The sequence below is a fragment of the Nyctereutes procyonoides genome, unplaced genomic scaffold (assembly GCF_905146905.1).
Source record: "Nyctereutes procyonoides isolate TBG_1078 unplaced genomic scaffold, NYPRO_anot_genome, whole genome shotgun sequence".
Lineage (NCBI taxonomy): Eukaryota > Metazoa > Chordata > Mammalia > Carnivora > Canidae > Nyctereutes > Nyctereutes procyonoides.
In genome coordinates this window covers 19,981,242-20,004,436 of record NW_026575082.1, presented here as the reverse complement: position 1 = coordinate 20,004,436, position 23,195 = coordinate 19,981,242, and the positions used below count along the sequence as shown (strand labels likewise).

At 40.2% G+C, this 23,195-nt stretch overlaps 1 protein-coding gene across 20 annotated transcripts in view; it reads right to left on the bottom strand.

Annotated features, from left to right (window-relative positions):
- Window positions 1-23,195, bottom strand: part of LOC129514588 (transcription factor 4) — a 356,507-nt gene that overhangs the window by 80,560 nt on the left and 252,752 nt on the right. For 2 of the 20 annotated variants that reach the window (XM_055333298.1, XM_055333294.1), the window contains exon 1: window positions 14,550-14,775. The exons of 16 other annotated variants lie outside the window; for them this stretch is intronic. In XM_055333298.1, coding sequence (XP_055189273.1) covers window positions 14,550-14,618 — 69 coding nt within the window. In that variant the 5' untranslated portion in view covers window positions 14,619-14,775. Of the gene's footprint in view, window positions 1-14,549; window positions 14,776-23,195 lie in introns of those variants that run through there. 2 more of the 20 variants (XM_055333292.1, XM_055333293.1) reach the window with 1 other exon arrangement.

The window sequence follows — 23,195 nt, the reverse complement described above, 5'->3', positions numbered from 1 at the left end:
CTCACAGCACCGAATGCCGCCAGGGCCAAACACCCTGCAAGAGGAGTATCCTTATGGCCTCACCACACATTATATTTTGTCTTAATGATTTCTGGCAACCAGCTACTGCATTTTCTACAATAGAATTTAATGAATAATATTTTTTTTTACAATCTGCCAGTACACTCATTAAAATGCACTTGTTTGTGAAATGCAATAGCTAGCTACTATATGAAACCAAAATATTAATGCAAATTGGCATTTCTAAGTTTAAAGCAGTATTTGCATAACGGGAACTAAACATGGTACAAGCTGAAAGAGTGCACAGAACACAAATGCCTCTTAACACCGTAGTTATTAACGAGAGAAATGATGGCTTGCTTCTACCATTAGAAGCCCAAGGAGAAAGCATCTGCCAGGATGAGGCATTATGGGCTCCTGGTGCTCCCAACAACAGGATGATGGGAGAAATTCCACAATCCTCTAACCTATTAAAGTAGCCCAGGTACAAGCACAAACACCCTTGTTCCCTGTGATTCGAGGACCAGCCCATTCATCCAGTGCCGGCCCTAGTTACAAATGAAAATTAATCCATACAATTTTGAACATTCAAGTATGAATGAAAAGTGGTCGTCAGCACCATCCACATTCATCAGGCACATTTCTCCCAACTCAGTGATGGAGTGGAAAAGACATACATTTTTACTCATTCGTTCATTCTACAAACAGCATCCTACTGGGCTACTTTGGTTGGGAGAGACCCTGAGAAAACTGACATTAAAGAAAAGTTTCCATACTTACTAGTTCAGTCAACGAATGTCATTCGAGCACCTCTACGTGCATATTGTTGTCCTAATCCTTGAGGGGAAGATAAAGAGTTAAAATTTGTCTTCCAGGGGCACCTGGCTGGCTCAGTCTGTAGATTCTGCAACTATTGACCTCAGAGTCCTGAGTCTGAGTGTCATGTTGGGCACAGAGTTTACTTTAAAAAACGAAAAAAAAAAAATCTTCCAAGGGCTTGGAAGCTGGACAGTGATGGGAAGACGTGAAAATTTCAAAACGCAAAGTCAGTCAGGTGAGGAGCTAAGTGAGTGTTAAGGATTTAGGACCTACAGACTTTTTCATTTTTTATCGAGAGATTTAGATTACATGAATAAATATATATTATTTGTATTTTAACAAAATACTCCTTTTTAGTGGAACAACAAGCATTAAGGTATAAGCTCGTTAAACCCCACAGAGGCCAACAGATGCTGAACATTCTACTCAAGGGCCATCCCTAACTGTAGGGATAAGCGGATGCATGTGTGATGCATGACTGAGTCATTCATTTGGCTGCATAAACCTTTCCTGGTGGTCTACAATGTGCTAACCAGTGTATAAAGATTCCTCAAGACATAGCCCCTCTTTTGGAAGATTTCTCTGATTCAGAGAAGGGTCATTCAAGGGCTGATTTCCTTTGAAAAGTTTGTCTACACTGAGTTTTAAATTTAATAATAAAGAGATGAACACGGATGGGAGCATTCCCTAAAACGTTAGGTAGCCTTAAAATACCAATTCTTAACTTCAGGTGTTTGATGAATATAAAGCTACAAAAAATTTCAAAAAAATACTGAAATATACACCCATAGTGACTCCAGTTCTGTCACAATCCGTAAGAGGTTAATTAAGCAAGTGGTTTGATCCTGCAACACTTCCATTTCCCAGACCGGCCCTGTTCATTAGAATTCCCCTCAATGATGCACATGTTCTCTATCTGTGCTGCCCAATACAGTAGCTGCTAACCACACGTGACTACTGAGCACATGAAATGTGGCTAGTGTGACCAAGGAACTAAATTTCAAAATCGTGTATTAATTAATTTACATTTCATGTTAAGAGCTACACGTGGCCAGTAGTGACCTCACTGGATAGTGCGTTCCTATACGGTGAAATGGGATATGTATGTTTAGAGCACCTGTCATACTGGAGTGTGGTAAGGATTAAGCGAGAAGGTGGTTTGTTTGTTTGTTTATTTATATTTATTTCTTTAAAGATTGAGAAAGGTGCTTTAGAATGGAGGCCTGCAAGTGTGGTTTATTAAATATTGATTATTGCCACAATGAAATATGAAGTTAGCTTTATTTTAGTTGTAGACCACTTCCCTAAAAATTAAAAAAAAAAAGTCATAAGATTGATTTTACACTCTGTAAATGTCTGACTTAAATACCACACAAGCAAGCTTCCTGAAGCACATTCTGAAAACAATGTGGAAGCCTGTTACTGCTCTACAGCTACTCAGAGGATGGTCCTGGGGTCTATGGAATATACGAAAATTCTTGAGAGTCCCACACAGATAATCAGTGATTGTTCAAAACGGAAAACAAGGGTAATGCTTCCTCGAAGAGCTTTAGCTTTAAGTAAATTTGCAATCAGAACAAAAATTACCACCTCCCAGAAACAGAAATACCCCAATCAATGACATGATCACCGTAAGTGGCAATCTTTATTGCTGGCTTGGCACACACAAAAAATATTTACAAGTTTCCTTTTCACTTCACTTCGAGGACAGACAGCCCTTTACAACAAAACATGGAAAACCAACAGAAATAAATGCCAGCTTAGGGCAATCTTATAAGATGGTTTCTGTTGGAATGGGCACAGTAAAACCGAGAGGCATTGATGGGATTTTACTAGGACTGTGGTGCACCAAATGGACAGGGCAACGGGAAGATTCTCAATCCAGAGTCTGAGGATACTTGGGGGATGGAACTGAAATACAACAGCCAATGGGTTAAGCAAGAAGTGTCAGTACCCTGAAGACAGACTGCAAATCAGAGCTGCCACTCCGGCGCCCAGCTGCCATCTCTGCTCAGATAGAACCTTGTAGAGCATGGGGAGGAAATTGAAGAGTGGTACTAGCTACTGGCAGACTTGGCAGCTCTCTCCAAACCTTGGCATCTAAGAAGTGAGGTGTGCTTCTGGGTTCTAAAAGTTGGCAGGTGTAAGACTCTGCCACCAGATACCGCCACCTTCCTCCACAGGGTGCTAGGGAAGGCAATCGAGGTTTCAAAATCACTTCCAGAGCACTGCCAGGAATTATCCAACACTGATGGGAAGCACAGCAGTGGCAGGAAGAGAGATCCCCAGTTGTGAGTAGATGAAGAAGCTGCATTATTGGGAAAGCTGAAAAGAGAGTGTTTCATGTTGGTTTTCATCTTTTAATCTTAGTACAGAGGATGTATTCAATGATGGTGCAAATAATGTCCTTAATGCCAAAAGTACTTAAAAACGTATTATTAGTTTATTTATGCTAATTTATTTCCCTTCTTTGCCTCTTTATGACCTACAGGAAAAAAAATTAATGGTAATAAACTCTCTTTCAGGATGATTCTGATAAACCCCACAGTTATAGTGAGAGAGTTTTCAAGGTATTTTGAAAGGTAAGATATAAATATGTATTTAGGGTACGGAGAAATGCACATTATTGACTCAACAGATTCTAACAGCTGCTTTGAAGTCGTTCCAGTTGGTTCACAAATAATGTACTACATTTCTAACACTTCAAATAAAATCCCACATTTTCATGGTGAATGGTGGAAATACCTGGACAATACTATAGTGTGCTATGCCAATGAGAGAGACAGAGAGACGGGGGGGGGGGGGACTGATATGGAAAGAAAAGAAAAGCAAGCTACCATCATTTGTAAGGTGGCTCACCATGCCAGGAAATAATTATAAAGGTCCAGACACGTTCCTTCTAAAGCAAGCCTTCTTAGCCTCAGCACTGGTGAGGGGCTGGCCTGCACACTGTGGATGATGAGCAGCATCCCTGGTCTCTAGATGCCAGCGGCAAACTCCTACCCTCCTACTGCACTTGTGACAATCAAAAAATTTTCCCGATATTGCCATATGTCCCCTGGGGGGCACCACTGCTCTAGAGATATACATTTGTAATCTGAGTATGTCGGCCACAAATGCCCACTTGGATTTCCTTGACTCTTCATACAAACAGTGGCAATCTCTAGGAGTATCTCCCTTCAGCCAAACAAGTCAACACCAATTTATACTCATGACCATTCAGGATGGGAGACTTGGACCTTGTGATCTGGTGGGGTGCATCAGTTCGAGCCTCTAACTTTAAAACAGGTAAACTATGTTCGCTCTGGAACTTTTGGAACCGTTCTACTGTCATCTCACCATGTGATGGAAAATACCAACCCCTTCTAAACTATATACAAGAGTCCAACTAGTATATTGTATATACATTTTTGATGAATAAGCGACTTTTGGGTAAGAAATAATTGGCATTATCTATTACTATCTAGTTATTCATCTATCCATCCACCCATCCGTGCTTTCCCCAATCCAGCCATACATTTATCATCATAAAATCTGTCATGCTTTCAATTCTGATTGAGTTACACAGGTAAAAAGCCCAGGACCAGCCAAAGAGTTTAATCTACATAGCTCCCTATTGGCAATGCATCTGGGAAGGCACCATTATCTATAAATAATTCCACATCAGGCCAGCTGTAAGTTTTATACACTACATCATCTGCCTCAAGACATGAAATTATCTCAATGCCTACATGTGCCTAAGTTTTCTTAGAGTGGTTATTTTGCTAGATAGGTCATCTATTGCTACACTCAAGATTCCGACACTTAAAGAAATAATTCCAACACTGATTATCCTGAGAGGATCAACACCAAAATGGATCAACTGGATGCAGGAAGCACCATGTAACCATCTAACTCTTAAAACGGGTTAAATGGGACCTGCAAAGTGAACATTAAAAATGTATTAAAGGTTCCAAAAACAAGTGCTAGCCTAAGACTGCTTAGGCATAATTTGTTTCTCCTTTTTCATCTGTTTTTCTTTTCTTCATCATCTGAAAATGATGGAGGAAAAGAGCCATAAAACCAAAACTTCCTCCATAAGGAACAATTTAGTGTGGTTTGCATTTCTCAATGTCATATCTGAAAGGTAAAAGAGTTTAGAGGTTAGGATCTCATAATGATTCATATAAGTCATATAAGCCTTTCTTGGGGTTAATTAAGCACATTGAATTCTAAAAGGTTTTATTAGCAGAACTGACACTGTAAAGTTGAGCCAAGAGGATCTGCTATTAGATGAATTCTTTAAAAGGTAAACGCATTTAACAACCACGCATCTATTTCCAGCAGGTTTAGCTCACTCCTTGGAAACATCCATGAGGCTCCCTGCACTTTGCGACCTCTGGGAAGTAGGATTACCAGATTCACATCAACATATCTAATTTTACAGTTACCTTATTTAAGTTTTTAATACAGCACAGGTCTTTTTCTCAGGTGTTAATAGAAAAATCAATTTTAAGTCACAACAGCTGTGATCATTTTAAATATCACAGCTGTCAGGAGTTGAAAATAACCATTTGAGCATACACATTTCTGCTGCAAATGTAACAAAACGAAAATATGATGAAATTTTATCTTTTACTCCCTCTGAAGCTGAGTGTCTAATACAATAGTAGAGTAATAACTTATTTGCTTTAAAATAAAATCAGGCTCCCATTTCTTCGCTGACCTAGCCAACAGATGGCTTAAAAGAATGAAAAGAACATCACGGTTAAGATATACTCCGATGGAGCTAACTGTGGAACATGTTTAATTATGGAAATAGTATTAACTCCGGAAAGACAGAGTTAAATAGTTGATATCAAAATTGAGAGTTCATTTATGTAAACATTTTGCTGTGAAGCCAGGGGGAGATTAAATGGGATCCATGCTACACATTAAGTGTTATTAAAATCTAGGAATTTAAATTATGACACAGGACAAAATCTAAACTGTTATGAATAGTGTTAACTACCAACTTCCAGGAGAGAATGCCATTTTAACCACTTACTTATAAACTCAAACTAACTGCTGGATAGGATTAAATAAAGATACTCTTCCCCCTCTCAATCCAAATCTAAGGTCATCACATTTTAAAAAACATGGTAACATTCCTCAAGAACCTAAAGGATAGCGGAAAAGCAAAAAAAAAAGTTCATCATTTATCCTACTGGTTGCAGAAACATTAGATTTCTCTGTGAAATCAATGGTGGATGATGAACACCTAAGAAATTCTAGAATTATGTTAATAAACCATCACTGCTACCTCAGCAACAGGGAGGACCATGGTTCAAACGATTGAAAAATGAAATTGTAAGATTTAGACAGGAAATAAACTAAAGAAACAAGTACAATTTCCAACCAATTTCAAACCGTGGTATACTGGCAACGTTACACAATTTATATTATCGTTTAAAAAATGTACTCAAAAGTCTACCGACCTCCTGGCCAATATACAACCAGAAAATAAAAATCTAAAGTGTTTTCATCCCAGATCTACCTAAATTCTAAATTAGGCGAGTCTACCTCAATTAGCTTGATGCCCCTCTTCTTCCCTTATTTTTTTTTTTTTCCCTTACAGATTCAAAGGGTGGAGATGAAAGTTGGCATTATTTGTTCCTAAACAACTTCTACTAAAAAGCTCATATCCCCCCACCCACCCCCCATTCTGCTTAGGGATGCTTGGTACAGCAGGTACAGGAGAGCCCTACCATCCCCAATTATTTGCATATTAATTTCAAAGCTACATGAAAAACATTGTAGGCTTTTAATCATATCAACACACAAAAAGGCACTACAAAGTGAAACTACACCTGTTAAACATTTATCCCAACCCCCACATCACACAAAGGAAGCCTAAGAAAACAGCATCCATGCTGCTCCTATGTGCTGAGCCTCCACTTCTGAATTGTAATAACAGGTGCAGAAATAATAATGTGCTGGGCAATCAACTTTTTCCCTCTGATTTGTCAGTTTAGCTTAATAATGCCATTAGGAATGTAAACATTTCTGCAATTTATATTTAAAAGTCAATAAAATAATGGGGTACAGAATTTATCCTTTTTAATTTTTTAAGTAATACATTTGATTATTTTAATCACGTCAGTACTTAACTGGATGGGGTTTAAATATGCATGTAACATCCATTTAATTTGTTTTATTCGTTAGAAAAGCTATTGAGTAATACAGCATTATTCTCCTTAAAAAAAAAAAAAAAAAAAGCATACATTCCGGGGGAAATGGAGTGTAGTAGACACTTCCACTTTTTGCTTCTCTTCTTGGAGATGGGAATCCAGTGCCTTCCGAATGTCTCTCATTATGAGCGTTTTAAAATGGTAACCAAAGAGGTGAGGCTCCAAGACACCCGCACAAGATGGCTCACGGTAAAAACAGGGAGTGTTTCCATACTGTGGATAAACTTTATTGGGGCTACAGTGATGAGACTGTGGTTGGTAAACGCATCAACTATTTTTAAAATGGTGTGAGAGTTTCCCTCAACATAGCAATTCCCACTTGAACAGGATTATTATTGGGGCAGTCATTCGGTACTCTATAATTCTCACCCTTAGGTTTGTGGAGGTGAAAAAGCCAAGTCAAATGTTAGCCTCACTCTCAACATCCCCTATTCATTTTCAGGTCAGCTACAATGGAAGCAGCTGGAACTCGGTTCTCCCCAGTCTGTCCTACCAATTACCTCAACGTGCCCTCTCTCCAGAGGAGTATAATTTGGTCTCCTGGAAAGCACAGCCCTAGGTCCCTGGAGGATGCCAAGGCCTGCATTTTTTCAGTGGAGCCTGAAATTAGACCATCATCCACATTGCTCCCACCCTTGACTTCTGAGGTGTTTTAAACTCTCTCTTTATCCCAACCACGGGGGCGGGGGGGGGGGGGGGCGGAGAGGTGGGGGGAGTCGCTGCCTTTTAAAACAGTACATTCTCTCAAATAAAATGTTATAGGTGTAGTGTCCCTTTTAAGTCACTTTTGAACAAAGTGCCCTGATTAGCATGTGCAGATTTCTTTAAGAAGGAAGAATTTGAAGAAAGCCCAGTAGAGACTTGATACGACATAGAATTGAAAGGCAAAAGTATCAGAAATGTGAAAGTTTAAATTCCAATCAGAACACGGTATTGTGACAGAAATACATCTGTTAATAAATAAAGGCTGCAGCCTGGAACCCAGGCCAGACAGGGTTCCTTTAGCGCTGCAAACGGGAAACTCTCCCAAAGTTTAAGGGGAGCAATGAGCCTACTCTCAAACCATGTTCCTAAAGTCCCCAACCAGTAAACTCAACTTTAAGAAATATTCTTCAGAAGAATGATTTTATTTTGCTTAATAAAATGCAATCTGAAAATAGATCTGCCTAAGATGATACAACGTGCCAGTTTATTATAGATTCTAAAATGTCAAAAAGCCTCTGACTAGGAAGTTTTCCGAAAATCCCATGCATTAACTTTCTAGCAGATCATTTCGTACTTCAAAATATAATTATTTTACAGAAGTATCTTTCTCAGTTTTGTCACTATTCATCTGTGTTTCCTAGTTTACATAGAACTGCTTTTTTCTTTAGGACTATGATGATTTCCTGAATAGATTCTAAATATTTAAATATTTTATGGACACACAGCTCCAAATCTTTTCTTTTTTTTTTTTTTTTTAAAGCATCAATAGTGTTACCACATATCACTTTACCCTGTGTCACCTTAGAGTCATGTTTGAAGCATGAAGGGCTAACTTAAAACCGATCAAGTATACACACACTTTGGAAGACTGGAATCTAAAATTACCTTTAAATTATATTGATTGTGAAGTATGAGATTTTTTTTGTGACTCTGATAATACTGGAGGAAAAATGGGAAAAATTGTAAAAAAAAGCCCAAAAACCTAGTAACGTTGTGTGTCAGTTCTGAAATTCTCAATTATAAGACTTGCATTTGGGTTTGTTATGTAAGCAAATATGTCTTTCCTGTATCTTCTTCCTTGAATTTTAGCAACTTTTAAAATTGCCACAATCATATCTAAAATCTGTATATTTTCACTGGATTCAAAGTTAAGATTAAAAAAAAAATTAACCTCATGCTGGCAGGTTGCTGACCATGTGCATGGCCTACATGGTGATTCCAAAGGAATGACGCCAAAGCATTTTTTTTTCCCCTTAGTGGCATCACTGGGATAGAAGTTTCAAGTAGGCTTGGAAACACACTCATACAACATTCATAATAATGAAATATGGCAAAGTCTAAAATATCCAACTGTGATTAAAAAAAACATTTAAAAATTAAGTTATAAGGAAGAAATCACTAATTCTCATGCCCCCAGTGGTACTGTGATTTTAATAAAACAAAACAAAACAAAACAACAAATAGGGAGTGTAATGCAAACCACATTTATAGTGGAGCAGGAAACAAACAACTATTCAGCACAATTTCCTGTAGATCAGTTGGAAAGGTATTTAAAGACTGCACTAGCTATTAGATCTTTTTTCCTGGCCACTTTTCTCCCCAACCCTCCTCCCCCTGTGTTTCAATGTCCTTCCTCCAAATTCTCCTTGAAACAATGCCATCGCCTCTCACTCTAAGGATGCTTATCAATTATCAACACTAAATCTAAAATGTTCAGACCTTCCAGAAATTAGGGATTAAATAAAACTAACCAAATATGTAACCAGTTCATATTTTCTTTCTAAGAAATTAGCCCCAGAGAAATGTTCAAACTGGCATCTGTGAATCTCATGCAGGGATTTTGGAAATTTAATCAGAGGCAGGAGAGCAAGATGTAGCCACAATATCAAGATTAAGCGTCTGGTGAATTTTTACCAGCTTAGTCGTAAAGAACAAAACAACATAATTTTGTTCTAAGCAATCAAGCACAGAAGAAAAAAAATTTCATTGTTATTTTAAAATGGGGAAATTAAAATGCTTTATATGTCAACAATACCAAAAAGTAAGCTTACTAAAAGAAGTTTTTCCTGTATGTTTTTTTTCTTTGATATGTTTTTGTTTTCTTCAATCAGTGGGGAATTGAAAAATTTTATTAGTTTGTGACCTAAGCAAATTTTTGCTCTGCAACAGCAGCTAAACAATAATTTTAAGAAATAATGCTTTTATACCAGCTACTTCCATTTATAATCACGGTTCTGAGAATAGTCAGTATGTGAAATATCCTTTTTTAAAATACTAAATGCAATTTGCATGGTTGATAGTTGAAAACACTACTGAAAACTTTTAAAACCCAGGGGCTACCTGCACGAGGCTGGAGTCTACGGAAACGAACTGTGAGGTTTGCAAAGAAAAGGCCATATGTAAATTGTACTGGAAGATATTAATACTGGTGTTATTTAAAATTACGCTTTTTATGTTAGCACTTCCTGTGGTACATGAGGGAAAAAAAAGCTAAACAACTCCATATCCTAATTTCTACTTTAAAAAAAAAAAATTTAGGTGGCTGCTGAGATTGCCTCTTATTCCTAGGTAAACTTTTTCCTAAGAATGAATTCCCCACTGAAGTGATCCTGATATTAAAACGTTCCTCTTTATTTTTCTCCATCTGAATCAGGAATCATGAAATTATTTTACTTTTTGGCCTCGATATCAGAAATAATCAACATCCATTTTCATCTCTGAACTTCAGGGAGTTGAAAAGCTGCATAATATGACCAACAGTCAGAATATAAACATGGAGAGCTCATTACCATTTACTTTCTGAGATTTGATGACTTGACAAATAACTATTTCAAAACAACTAGTTTGAAACATGGTTTGAAGCTTGTTAGTATAAAGCAAAAAGAGCAATTACAATAATTATAGGTTTCTCTATACGGTTTAACACATGCACATGCTGGCGAGAGATGATGATGTGATCTTAAATTACCATTAGGAGGAAATTTCGCCACTTTTGTTTTCAATTTCATTTGCCATAATTTTATCTTTGTGGAATTGCTTTATTTTTAGGTATGTGGAAATTCGACCAAATAATTACTTATTAAAATTGTTATTCAGTGAATAAGAAGATGGAAGCAGTTATAAAAATCAACATTTCGAGCAGTAACTGTACCAAGTGTGGACCAGGTAATGCCTGATACTGCTCCTAGCCTCAATGAGGGACAGACACAGCGGCACAATCTGATGGGAGCTTACACTCCTAACACTTAAAATAAACCGGACTTTTTTTTTTTTTTTTTCCTGCAAAGAGCCTCTTTCCTCTTAGTGAAGAAGTAATGCTTTCAAATTTTTTATTTAGCTGAAAATGGGGTTCACGTGTTATTTAAACCTCTAACCCACAAAAGAAAAGAAAAGAAATCACAAAAATCATTTGGTTAAGTTTTGGTATTAAACTCTCACCTGAGGAGGAGCTGGTTTTCAAATATACATTCTGGTTTATATTCAAGATTGATTCTTTGATAGTTCTAGTGTTAGGATATTTGTAGGTTTTAGCATCCTAAAAGTCCACACACTCCAGACCAGCTCCAGGGGCTCACAGAAAAAGAAGAAAACAATTTGTGTGGGATATGGTCATAGAAACACTTTATAACTTCAGATAATAGAAAATTCACATTTTTCTTTGTCCTAAAAGGCCACTGACTCTAATATTTCTCTTGCTAGTGAGTTAGGGGAAAACTGATTTTTACAAACCCTGCAAGTTGCCAGCTCAGAAAAGAAAAAAAAAAATCATAATCGTTGCAATGCTTAATTGTGCTTTCCAACAACCTAAAATCAGTGTGTTTTGGAATGATTTTACATTTTTCTTCTTTTGTTTATTCACAGGGAAAAACCTGCTTCCTCTGGCCTCTCTCAGTTCAGAGAGTTCAAACTGAATTTAAACAAGTAATTGACTTGTCACTGGGAAAAAAAAAAAAAAAAAAGAAGGAATTCAGTGCTTGTGTTGTCTTCAGAGGAGAGCTTGTGTAACAAATAGCTGATCACACTTAACTCCAACAATTTAAGTTAAAACACACACTGGTCATATGCACACAGACACACAGAAATGCACAGATACCCAAACCCAAAACAACAAACGAAACTCAAGAAATGTAAAGTCTCTTCGATAGGCATTTCGAACAATTAACTCATGGCATACACAATCTCCACAAGATGTCTGGCACCAAATCAAAAGCCGCTGAATGCAGAATTACAGCCAGTACAATACACACTGTAGAATAAACAAAAATCTGCTTCCCCAGTGTGTGCATGAAGGCATTTTAAAAAATGGTATAGAATTGGCCCCATCCAAAGAACGCGTACAACTGGACTTTGCTGTCTGTTTCATAAAGCTAAAATTTAGAACTGGTAACCATTCCTGGTTTCAAAAGCTTTCTGCTAGGGTTCCAAATGGCTATTTTTTCTAACTATAATGTATGTACAATTTGCTTCTTTCTAGTGTTTGAATCAATAGAGATACACATCACCAGATTTGTTTTTAATAAACGCCTTAAAACAGTTCCTATAAATACATTTCCTGTGACAGAGCGATCTTGATTTTATGAGTACCATCCTCTCAAAAAAAAAAAAAAATCTAACAACCAAAATATTTGGCAACTGAGAGGGCATATTAGTGATATGATGTCATATTCAGCATTTTCTTATGGTGGAGGCAACTGGCAAGCTGTGGGAATGGAACACATATTTTTAAAAATTCCTTCTGGCTAAAGGGGAGTTAAAAGGTCCAACACTTAAAGTAAAAATTTGCCAGTTCAGACATTTAACACACAAAATTAACAATCAACATCTAAAAAAATCACATCACTGGTAATTCCTAAAGATAAAAACCACAGAAACGTATATTCACTGTAATTCTCTTTCACTGCATAAGGGTCATATAATCCCTGAATCTATTTTATTGCTCCTGAGACACTTTTTCCTACTAACTCTGATAGCATCATTCACAAAATTTCCATTACAAGTGCTTTAAAAATTAAAGGTACTGGCTAAATATGTTATGTGTGGGAATGTCCAAAAGATAATAGGCAAAAAGTCTTAAGAACTATACGTGAATAACTACCAATTGCAAATTAGGCACTTGTTTAAAAAAAGGAAGTTACATAATCCTAATATTTATGTTTACAAATTTAGCCACTTTACTGGATCAGCTCACAACATAAGCCATTTGTTTTAAAATTATATTTCCCTTAACACACTTAACTGTTCCTCTAATTACACACTATGTTCTCTTAAAAAAAAAAAAAGATAAAAACTGGATACTTTTTATAAACTTTCGACAATTCACTCACACTTTCAAGTAAACGGGAGATTAAAGTAAATGATACTATTTCAGCAGTGGCCCATTCATAAAAGTGGTTTCTTGAATAAAATCATAAATCTCCCCAAGCCATACTTGCACCCCGAAACCCTGGTGTACGTGTGTGCATTCCAGTATATGCTCAGCTAGATATAACCATTATGCATACACCGGGAAGTATATAGACTCCTGCCTACACCACCACATACACATGTTTTAATTCGTTTGCGCCAATTGCTACAGCTGAATTGGGCCTTCGTGAAAGCTCTGATCGGTCCCTTTTGGCCCAACTATCACACCCTGATTAAGATCAATCCAAATGGAAGTTCAAAGTACAGACACAGCAAGCAGTTTGTAATCGGCTGCTTTTCACTGCCCCCCCATCTTCTTTTTCTATTTTAAAATAATAAATGTCTGTCCCTCCACCCCCCCACCAACAAATCTTCCAGAGAGAGCCCCACATACCGATCTGAAAATACTGAAATCCTTTTCCTTCAGAGGACCCAGCCGAAGGAGGAAAAAAAAAAATAAACCTCCAGATGGCAAGTATAAACCTTCTGCTGGGGTTATGCACAAAATACCAGACACATTTTTTTTTTTTTAAATAAAGCGTTTCTGTCGAAGGGGGGAAAATTCAGCAAAGAAGCCACGCAACACAAATAAGTTACAACAATATTGTTATATGCATGAGTGGGTCCCTGGTTTTCTTATTTTTTTTGGGGGGGGAGGGTGGGGTGGGAAGGGGGAGTTGTTTTACTTTCCCTTTTTGGTTAAAAAAAATAATGATAACAAACTTCTATCATCTCCTTCTTCATTAGACGTCTCACTCCTCTGTCTTGGTTCTTTTTTATTTTTATTATTTTTATTTTTTAACCTTTCAGATGCTCTCCAGTTCACTTTAGCTTCCAACTCAGACTATATATATTATATATATATATATATATATATATATATATATAAAAGCAACAACAACAAAACAAAACCTCAGTCCAGGGAGAAAGTTACCCCTCTTTTTCCTCCCAGCCTAACTTGGAGAGGAGGGTTGGGAGGGAGAGAGTTGGGGGGGGGGGTCTCAATTCTGCTCATGTCTGCTTTTCCTTTGGAAAAAAAAAAAAAAAAAAGAAAGAAAAAAAAAAAACAGTCACTTGGAAGGAAGGCACAAGAATTCCCCAAAAGTCTTTTTGTCCCCTGTCTCCCCTGCCTCCCCCCCTCCCACCCCTGCATCTCTGCACCTTCCTTGCAACTTCACCTGGCTGCAAACTTTGGCTCTGGGATGCAGCCCCTGGAAGCTCTGCTCTGGAAGCCACCTCTGTTTCGGCTCCGGGGGCGGAGGGGGTAAGGGGTGCGGGGGGGTGGGGGGACAATTGCAAAAGAAGAAGGGCAGCAGGGCGGCGGCGGCCCGGCCCGGCCGGAGCGCGCACGCGGCCCCGGGATGCTCGGCCCGCGGGCGCCCGGCCCCGGCCCCGCCGCCCGCGCCCGCTTACCGCTTTCCCATTATAGTAGTACATCAAAGAGTTGCCGCCCATGCCCGGGATTGTGTATGCGCAGTACATGGTCGCCGAGCCTCTCTCCTCCGGACCACGCTAACAACTTTTATTTCAAACTCGCTGTCCCTTTTTTTCACAACAATTCCTTCAGTTGCATTTTCCCATCTGGCCGGGCCAAGCGTGGTGAATATGCAAAGCAGGAAGAGACCATTCCCGGCGGGCGGGGGGGGCCGCGGCGCTGCTGTCAGACGCTCGGGCGCGCGGCGGGCCCGGAGGGCGGCCCGGAGGCGGCGGCGGCGGCGGGGGCGGGGGCGCGGCGGGGGCGCGGCGGGCCCGGAGGGCGGCCTGGAGGCGGCGGCGGGGCTCGGGCCGGGGCGCGGCGGCGCCGCTCAACTTCTCCGGGAAGGACGACGCCGCTGCCAGGGGCTTCGGCCGCCTCCACTCCCCCTGCTCGTCTTTGCTCTCGCTCCGCTTTTCTTTTCTTTTCTTTTTTCTTTCTTTTTCTTTTCTTTTCCTTTCCTTTTCTTTCTTCCTTCCGTCTTTCTCTCCTTCTTTCCTTCCCTTCCTTCTTCCTTCCTTCCTTCTTCCCTTCCCTTCCTTCTCTCCTTTGCTTCCCTCTCTTCCTTCCCTTCCCTCTTTCCTTCCCTTCCTTCCCTTCCTCCCTTCTTTCCTTCCCTTCCCTCTTTCTTCCCTTCCTTCCTCCTTTTTCTTCCTTCTTTCCCTCTTTCTTTCTTCTTTCTCTCTCTCTCTCCCCCCCTTTTTTTTGTCCGAGGCACCCCTTTTCTTCTCTAAAAATTTCCACTCAACTGCCTTAGGGTAAAAGTGGAACAGGGTCCATTATTGAGCAGAATACAAATGCAGTTAATTGACTCCCCCTCTCTCTCTCTCTCCCTCTCTTTCTTTTTTGTTTTAATTTGATTAAAAAGCGAGTGGCAGGAAGGGAATCGTATGATGCACATCTAATAACTCTGCCATCTGTCTCTGCTGCTGGCTAGCTCCCAGCATTGTACGCAGCTGCCTGAGAACTCGACTCGGGGAAAGGGGAGGGAAAGGGGAGAGAGGGGAGGAAAAAGAAGAAGAAGAAAAAAAAAAACCCAAACCGACCCACCGCGTCTCCGACCTCGCTCGGGAGGAGAGAGGGGGCAGTGTTTTCTGGCTGCTCGGTCAACAACCTACAAAGCGGGGTCGCGGGGCTCCAACAGAGTCAAGGCGCGGCCCCGACCCCGGGCACCCCACCCCGGGGCCTGCACCCCACCCCCGACCCCGCGCACCCCGGACCTCGGGGCCTGCACCCCCATCCCGGGGCCTGCACCCCACCCCGGGGCCTGCACCCCACCCCCGACCCCACGCACCCCGGACCTCGGGACCTGCACCCCCCATCCCAGGGCCTGCACCCACCCCCGACCCCGGGCACCCCACCCCAGGGCCTGCACCCCCCATCCCGGGGCCTGCACCCCCCGGACCCCGGGCACCCCACCCCGGGGCCTGCACCCCCCACGCCGGGGCCTGCACCCCACCACCGACCCCGCGCACCCCGGACCTCGGGGCCTGCACCCCCCCATCCCAGGGCCTGTACCCACCCCCGACCCCAGGCACCCCACCCCGGGGCCTGCACCCCCCCCCGCGACCCCGGGCACCCCACCCCGGGGCCTGCACCCCCCATCCCGGGGCCTGCACTCCCCCGACCCCGGGACCTGCACCCCCCATCCCGGGGCCTGCACCCCCCACCCCGGGGCCCGCACCCCCCTCCGACCCCGGGCACCCCATCCCGGGGCCCGCGCACCCCCGACCTCGGGGCCTGCACCCCCATCCCGGGGCCCGTCCCCCCCCCCCCGACCCAGGGGCCCGCCCCCCCCCACGGCCGCCTTCTCCGCCGGCAGCCGCTGCTGTCGGGTGGCTCGGGCTCCCCCAGCACCCACGCACCCACCCACCCACCCACCTAACGCTATTTGTTTGCGGGGCTCCGCAGCCGGACTTTACTGATACATCCGAACCTCCGAACGACTTACAGCTGTTCAGTCCCTAAAAAGAGGCACCTCTGACACCCCATTTTTCAGAATTCTGCATCCTCCGAGTAGCCCCATTTCTGCATGAATATTTTCACAAACGTTCCACGTCTGTACGCTTCTGGCTAAACTTTAAGCGATTGAAGGAGGCGGAAAAATCTTCCTCCACCTTTTTAGGGATCACAATTGAACAATAGCATCTTTCTAAATCACGACGTTTCTAACAAGCAAGGCTATATATTTATTTGTTTTCTTTTTAAATAGCATATCATCCAACAAAAAAAAGAAGGGGGGGGGAAGGAACCAAAAAAAAAAAAAAAAAAGAGGAAAGGAAAGAAAGAAAGGGGAGGGGGAGGGGGGAGAGGAGACGGGCGGACTTGAGCTTGCCAAATTCAGAGCATCCCAGGAAAGGAGGGCCTCTGGGAATTGATCCCAAATGAAACTAAATCATTTGCATATGCCGAAGCAAATGCCACCCGAGCATACATCTATTCTCAAGAATCAACTTTAATAATTCAAAGCACCTATTTCCTTACAATTCAACATGGTAACAAAAACACATACAGTATTCATAAACAAGGAGGGCCCGCGCTGTCCCTTCTGAAAGAGGAAAGGCTTGGCTTCATGGTGGAAAGTTTCTCCCACACTCTAAAATAAACACACACACACACACACACACACACACACCCCGCACATACACACATATAGTGAAGGCCCAGAGGTTTGTCTAACTCACTTGCTCTGCATTTATTCCGAGGGTCCCCAGAGGTTTGTGTAAACAGTACTTGAATTATAATCACACATTTCATTCAAATTTCATGCTTTGAGGATTTTTTCCTCATTAGAACAGTTAGTTGTCAATCTGACAGGATCACATTTGTAACCTTTAAACCACCCTCAGTGTTTCATACATAAGGCCAGGGTCCTCACCTACTAAAGGGAAATATGTAAAAACCAGGACTTAAAAAAAAAAAAAAGAGAGGCTGCAATCTAAAGAGAGAGAAGTTGAGGTTTTTATTGTGGTTGCTCCTTTGTTGTTTCTTAAGGAAACCCCTTATCCAGAAGGCTGTTTGGAGACCCTGTCTAACTTTATCATCCTAGATGGACCTCTAGGAAGATTTTTGAACCATTTTGATAAAGAACCATTCTGCTTCATCTACAATTAAGTGCCTTATCTTATATATTTTGCAGACATACAAGTGCCTTTCTTTTAATCATGTAAGTATAAATACAATTCTCATTAGTGAGCTACAATTATTATTTTAAATATTGACGCTCTCATTGCTTTTAAATGTATTGTTAACGCGTGCGTGAATAAATATTTTTAATCTGATAAGGTGAAAGAGATTTCTAAACTCTGACAAATCAGCACATGGGACTCAAAAAAATTAAAACGGTACTAGAACGTTAAGCTCCTGGGCTTCATTAACCAATGAAAAAGAGCCTGAAATTCCAAAAGTACAAATTCGCAATGATTAATAAAGATACCCTCCTCTGAAAGGTGATCTACTCATTATAACCACTGAGACACGGAACGTATCATCATCCACCGGGGTTCAGGTTTTGGTTTGCTGACCTTGGAGTACATTTCAATCACAGAACTCAAGTCAGTGGCTTGTCAACTGAGACATTTCTGCGAATTCAGACTTTGAAGTTTCCTTTGTGACAGAAATATCACCCATGATAAATTTTTAGTGTGATGCGTGGGGAGTTAGCACAGAAGTAGAAGAACAACCGAAGCTATATGCATGAATCCATGTGTTTCATAATAATTTTAAAAGAAGTCTTAATTACAGCAGCCAATTTTCAAGGGCCCCCAACCTGGTCTGTTTGTTTCACCAGTGAATAATTGGGCAAGTTACCTAATAGGCAAAGAGTCCCTTGTTAGCACCAAAATGATAGGGAATGGAAGTTAGCCACACAACACAGGAAGCCACCGCTCTGTCCGTGGTGGTCAGCTGAACACCCCAGGGAGACACGAAGGGGTGGGCAGCATGGTCAGGTGTACTCTCCGCCGCTCTCGGGAAAGACAAATCTTAAAAATCTTACAAAATCAGTAAGACCATTGTGTAGAAGGACAGACTGCTGAAGTACGTCCGCATCATTCTTAACTTCTTCTGTAATTCGAAGTTCTTTTGTCATTTTCTAAAAAGTCCTTGACAGGTACATTTGAGGTGAGAGAAAACTGGGAACACATACCTACAGCTGTCATGAGAAATCTGGGGGCTCTCTGACCTGATATCCCCAATGCACGTATCACCTACAAGGTGGACATTTACCAAAAACAAAAACAAAAAAACAAAAAAACCCCCACAAACCTCAATAAATGAATGCATGAATGAAAGAGTGAATGGCCACATTAAAGAATAAGTCGATAATCAAATTCTACACAACCTGAGCGAAGAGCCTTGGATTTTTGTATTCATTCAATCATCTCACAACTATTCAACAGCGATTTTCGACTTTGTTTTGAGCCCCATTGGGGAACTTGTAGAGGATCCAGAGACATGTACCAACACTCTTCCTAATCTCAGACACCTGACCACACGGCTGAGGGGATGGGACCTGTGCCCTCGAATAAAATGGGAAAATATGACCAATGACTAATGTGAAGTAGGGACAATCATACAAATATTAAACAGAAAACAAAATTATCACACAGTAAGGAACTAAACTATTCCCTCCCGATCCCAGATCTCATTAAAGTAAATTCTACCTCTTTTTTTCTGAATAACGACTGTATTATGCAATTACTGAAAAGTCCAAATAAATAATAAACACACCACATATGCACACGCAACATCACTACCCTGTACATCGTCCAGAACAAGGCAAGTGCCAGTAAATGAGCTGAATGAATGGAGGAATGAATGATGGTCACATGAAGGGGGCGAGTCATCTTCCGCCCCCCGTATAACTTGGTAGTACCGAAACAGCTCCAGTTCTATTGAAGTCGCTGAACACCTATGGTTTTTTCATACAACTCTTGCTTACTTCTACAATGTTGTTGTTCCTTTATGCCCAGCATAGCTGAATTTAGCTAAACATCATAACCCAAGGAAAATCATCTATGGGATTATGTGACATAAAGGGAACAAGCACACCTATAAATGAAATAACCACCTTAAGTAAATATCTATCCCGTCAAAAATTTTGATAATGAAAGTTAGCTAATCCATGCATAGTGATATACAATTTAAAGAACACACAATTGCCTGCACTAAATCTTCATAACCCAGTACTCTGTGCCAGGTATTGTCATTCCTACTTTAAAGATAGAGAGTTAAGGTGCAAAGGACCTTCGATGAAATTTCATGGACCACAAAGCTACCAAGAAAGTGGGATCAGGATGTGGACCGACATCATAAAATCCCAAGGGCTTAAACGTGAGGGTCAGACATAGGTGTCTGAGAATAACAACCTGGCTCCTTGATGGCAGTGTGATGGTAGCCAAATCACATCTCAGGTCTGAGTTTTAGTGCCCTCATTTTCACACAAGCACTTCTTCTGAGGCCTAAGCGAGAGGACACCTAGCTCAGCACATCAGCGACATGTTAGAAATGAGAGTGTTTTTCCTCGTCCCTTCCCTGCTACTTCCTCCAGGCAAGAGTGCCTTAGCAAAAACGGTGGCAAAATGATCTCCAACCAAAACAGACTTAGGTAACACAAGTCTACTAAAGTGAAAAAAAAGATTTAAAAATACAGAGCCATGCTAAACTCTTCACTGTTAAGCAACGATATCAAATTACACAGCTTTTTGGAGTCCTCACCGCTCCTGACATGAGAAGCACGTATGTACCGTGAAATACTTGAAGATATATTTCTATTGATGCATTAGTATCGAAATCTGTTCTCATATTTAAGCATAAATGAACGGCAACATTTGCCAAGTCAGGGAACGGAGGTTATCTAAGCTACTCTTATTCACTGAAAAAGGGGGTATTACTGAGTTTAATTTACCCAGATGTTAAGCAGTTGGATTTTTCTGCTCTCCAGTAGGAGTCGCTATAAACAAGAAATTTAATTCATAAAGTAAATTAATGGTGGTGTTTAGTTAGCAAATGCATATACAGGGATTGTTAATTTTAATACATTTTCATAAATGATGATAGCTTATACCTAAGGAAGGTTGATGTTTAAGATCCACCTTAAACTGCAATGACAAAAATCCTTAGTAGGTATGAGTACAACTTTCATAGAAGACTTAATTATCCAAAGGAGGATGCGGACACACAGCCACACATATGCAGTTGAAAAGAATTTTTCCTGATATCCGTGACTTGACACAGCCTTGCAATCTTGTAGTAAATACCAACAAACTTCCTGTACGCACATGCCTATATTTCTTTGTATTGGGGTCGTTTGAAGGTAAAATAACTATGTTTTCTTAGTAAGCAAGTAAGCTTTTTACTTAAAAAAAACAAACAAACAAACAAACAAACAAAAAAAAAACATTTTCCTCAACTGGAATCCTAATTACCTTAAACTATTTCCAAAATACACATTCATCTGGGGGAAATACTTCTCTCAGATAAATATACTTGTCAGATGAATATAAAAATATTTATCTGAAGTAAATCCATATGACATGAAGAACAGAGATGAAGCACAAACCAGCTCTATCTTCTCAGCGCCATAAACTTATTCTCATGGCACCATTTAGATACTATCAGGTACAACAGTTTTAAGTATTTGTACGGTTCAAACATAGACAAGTTTAGTTTGGATGATACTTTTATCACAGAAAAGTATCAAATTATCAGCTGAGACTGTGAAATCTAATTTCTATTTGCGACTTTATCAGTGACTTTGTATTGTTATCTTGAATTGGATACTTTATATGGCTTGGGTTCATATGCAGACATCCAAATGGTTTATCACATGATCAAATATTTATTTTCTCCCTGGCTGGTCAGATAGCTTGTAGTCTATTGATTATAATGTAATTCACATTGATTACGAAGGTAAGCAAAGCGGGTTATTTATTTACTTATTTTTTTAAACCAGACTTTCTACCTTTCTGTGGCAGTATTTCCCTTCAGAAGAAAGAGGAGATTTTCTTATTTTGCTTTATATGGTATCATAAAAGCTCACGCAGACATAAGATTTTGTTCTGGTGACATACAGTAGCATGCAAAATAAATGCAAAACCAAATCTTGTATCCAGTTGGATCTGCTTAGACTTATTTTCCCATTTCTCCACATATTTTCCTGTTTCTGTGGTAAAGAATACAATGAGAATGTCATTACCCACATGGACATCACATCTATGAAAATCAGCAAAGCCGAAGAGTAGAAGATGGTATTAGCCTGCAGACTGGGGAAGATGTATGTAATGGCATGTGTGATATGGTGAAGTGAAATAGCACAAGTTACAAGCCTAGCATATAGATCTTTGTGTTTAATTACAATGGAAACTGCATGCTTGACTCTCAACTGAAGCTCACCTCTTCCTTCCTCAATTTCATGCAAAGACCCATAATTGCAAAAGTCATAAATCCATTCTACCAAATCTCTGAAATATTAAATTAGAAAAAAAGACAGAACAAGTGATACTTCTGACGACTAAAGGAGATGTTTTAGTGAAGGGAAAAAAATTTCATTATGCTCCTTATTTTTCTCCAAGACATCAATCTCTTTCCCCTGGGATAACTGGAATGTTCTTTGAAAAAAAAAAAAATTTCCTTTACCCTAACCCACTGTAATCCATAGCCAGTCTCCAAGTTTGATACAAAAACAAACCATTTCTATTTTGGTGCAATGAGGAAGCATCGCCCTGGACAATATAAAAACAGAGACGGAGGAAGTTGACTCAGATTGCTGCACTTCCCAGATGAAGGGACCTAGCAGGCTTACCACAATCACCTGAATCAGATGAAATAAGACATAACTGTTTTTTCCGTCGAATTGATGCACGTGTAAAAATGAATTCCCAAAAAGTTAAAGGGGGAAATCCTGGGTATGTTTGTTTGTCTGGATGAAGGATTCCATTTGAGAAACTTTTGACAAAATGGACTGATGAAACAGATTGGAATCTGGGCACAGGATGTACACAATTTTTGAAAATTTGTGAATAAATACTGGGCTTCCCAATGCATTGCTCAATGATCAGAGGGAAATGTGATATCACAATGAAAACCATTTTCATTCTAAATAGAATAATTGTCTAGGGTCTGTCAACCCTCTTTGGGGTGGAAATTCTAACAATTTCCTGAGGTCCTAACTGTTGATTACATTTAATTGTTTGACATCGTCCAACAAGTAGAACAACGAATTGCTGGGCAGAGAACAAACAATTTTCAAATACTTTAATGGCTACCCCTGATAAACACTTGAAATAAAAAAAGAGTAGGTAAAGAGAATGAAGAAAAAAAATAAGTTTTAAAATGGAAGTGAATAACCATGCAAGAATTAGCATCCTATGCATATCCATTACTGAAATGCCTATTTGAAATGCCTGTTTTATGAAGGTTCTGCCCAAAATATCGTTTTGTGTAACTGGAAACCAGCCACTTTAGGCAAAAATTAAGGGTATTTCAAGGAGAAAGGAGGAGCAGATTTAAGTTTCCTCAAGGTCAATCCATAGCCTAAAGCTTAAGTCCATTTCCTGACCTAAATGTTGTGTTCTTTAACTCAA